General features: G+C 33.8%; 1 protein-coding gene across 1 annotated transcript in view; it reads right to left on the bottom strand.

The window, feature by feature from the left end:
• DIS3 (DIS3 exosome endoribonuclease and 3'-5' exoribonuclease) overlaps nucleotides 1-2,555 on the bottom strand; it is a 37,631-nt gene that overhangs the window by 7,240 nt on the left and 27,836 nt on the right. The window contains exons 14-15 of the mRNA XM_012642154.1: nucleotides 563-567; nucleotides 108-194 (exon numbers count right to left, since the gene is read on the bottom strand). Coding sequence (XP_012497608.1) covers nucleotides 108-194; nucleotides 563-567 — 92 coding nt within the window. The remainder of the gene's footprint in view (nucleotides 1-107; nucleotides 195-562; nucleotides 568-2,555) is intronic.

The raw sequence follows: 2,555 nt of genomic DNA, 5'->3' as shown, positions 1-2,555 counted from the left end.
ACTCTAATGGAAAGAGATGTTTTGGATATAAATGTTTTAGTAATTAATGTATGCACTAAACATTAAATTCAAAATCTTATCTACTACCCATCAAAAAAATTGCATACCTAAGTTCTTTGGTCTGCAGATCTATAGGATCATGAGTTTCACTGTCCATGTGAAATCGAACTTCAGGAGAAGAAAGAGTCAAAGCCCTAAATAAAAAATAAAGAGATAAATTTCAAGTGAGCCAGTAACAGAGACAAAATTCTGGAAATGGTTCTTTTAAAACAGAAAATGACCATATCAAGTGTGTAACAGCTGCTCTTCTGAAGGCTTTACGACTATCTGCTACATTTTATGCTCTATTTTCATGAACAGGTTAGTATTTTAGAGACCTAAAATGCATTTAACAAGAGATGACAACAGCAACTCAATAAAATCTGAGTCCCTATGCTTCTGAAGGTTTGAATATCTTCTTTGTGTAAACTATAGTTTTTACTGAGCTACACTGGTTTGTAATCACTTTTACAAATAAATAAGGTGACTTGCAGTGTTTTATTTTCTACAGAAAACAATGTACTTGGGCTAGGGGATAACAAAGAGGGGCAAAAGGGAAGCTGCCACGGGTAAGTTAGTAACATCAGAAGATTCAGAGTCCAAAGGTATATTCCCTACAGATTCAAGCAACAGAGTAGAGACTGACAGACTACTACCACTAATTTGTTACAAGTACTGATGGCTATCAATATTTGGTGCTATGTATCAGATAACATACTACGCTAAGGGGTTTTTGTGTATGATTTATTTAATGAGTTGGCATGTTCTCCTTTGAAAAGTAAATTCCCATAAGGCAAGGCAAGGCAAGTCTAATGTTTCTTCATACCTTGACATTACTTTCATCTGGTCAGTTCCAAATCAACTTAAAACTAAGAATTTTAATGAGGCTGGACAACCCTGGACAATCATGGAGAAGTGACAGAAAGTGAAGGGGAAAAAAAAAAGAGGAGACTGAGCAAGTTAAATGAGAAACCAAGCCCTTTTCTTCCTCAACTCCTCACCTTTACTAAGAGAAAGCTCCAGTAAGAATATGCACTAGAAAGGGAATCTCAACAAATATTCCTTTCCTGCTATGTAATACTTTAAAAAAAGTTCTATATCAGACCTAATATGTTTATTGATGTATCTTGACATAAAAAGCAATGTGATATACTTATCACATTTTGGTTCTTTTCTTCATAGCACACTTAAAATGTTATGTCTACTCATGAGTATTCATTATTTAAGAAGGCAAAAGATGTCATTTTTTTGCTGATTGTTTTCTTAATTCTCCCTGAGACTAAGAATCAATGATGTTTTACCAATAGATGACCATCTACTTACAAAATTAAAAATACAGACTGTTTCTGAAGTTAAAAAATATCTTTCCCAATTTTGAGAAGCTATTTTACAAATGCAAATTCTTACCTTAAAACAATCGAAATAAATCTGGCTTCACTTTCTGTTTAAAAACCAATTATTTGCTTGGTTTTTAAAAGAATTTTTTTAAAAATTATCATTATACAAATTTTCTGATGCCTGGCATACTGTAAACCTTCAATAAAAAAATTGCTGCATGATGTGTCGTTTTGTGTAACAAAAAACCCAATTATATTTCTGCTACATGTAAATGACATGGATGAGCAAAAGCTTTGCTCTAATTTGATAACTTTCACTGGGTTTTAATATATCCAAATTATCTGTACAGTTTTAAGTTTCATAACTAGGATCATATGAAAAATTCCCAGAAAACTGAGGTGCCAGTAGAGACAGGTGTGGCTCAGCATTAACTACCTAGAATACTGTTGAGAGGAATGCTCTGTAGTGATGGAAACATTCTACACTCACCCTGTCCAATATGACAGTCATTGGCCACATGTGGCTACTGAGTTCCTGAAATGTAGCTAGTAATACTGAGAAACTAAGTTGTTAATTTTATTTCATTTAATGAATTTAAACAGGCATATCTTATGAAACAGTGCAGGTGTAGGGTTTACACTCCCCAACAAAAACACTTTTAGTTAACTGCTTGGTGTCCTGGATGGGCATGGGAACCCAGAGACCAACATCTGAAAGGCTAACGTACTTGGTTTTCTCTGAAAGCTGATGACATCTTTCAAGAATCAAATTTCTTTTAACTGCTTTCTTTCAACAGGTTTGAGTTAACATTCCTTACCTTAAGTCTTTAGTAGTTAGGTAAATGCCATGACATAACAGCTAGAAGACCCGGATCTGCTCCTTGCTATTAGATCTTTGGGAAGACTGTTTCTATGTAACTTTTAATTGTTTAAAAAATTAAGGGGTTGAATTAGATAATCTCTAAAATCTCTTCCAAATCTAAAGTGCAAGGAGGACTTCATCTACATTTATTTAACATCTGAAAACCAATGTTCAATCTGGAAACTCATTTCCAATTAAAATTAGAAATAATCCATATGAGTCTCAAGAAGTTCTTGCCTTCCTGGAATTTGTTCAAGATCTCTAAGTCAAACACATCATTTTTTGGCACAACAAATCACAAGGAAAGAACTCCAGGG

Source organism: Propithecus coquereli, unplaced genomic scaffold (genome assembly GCF_000956105.1).
Source record: "Propithecus coquereli isolate 6110/MARCELLA unplaced genomic scaffold, Pcoq_1.0 Scaffold176, whole genome shotgun sequence".
NCBI lineage: Eukaryota > Metazoa > Chordata > Mammalia > Primates > Indriidae > Propithecus > Propithecus coquereli.
Note: the sequence above shows the minus strand (reverse complement) of the source record. Positions and strands in the feature narration are given on the sequence as shown.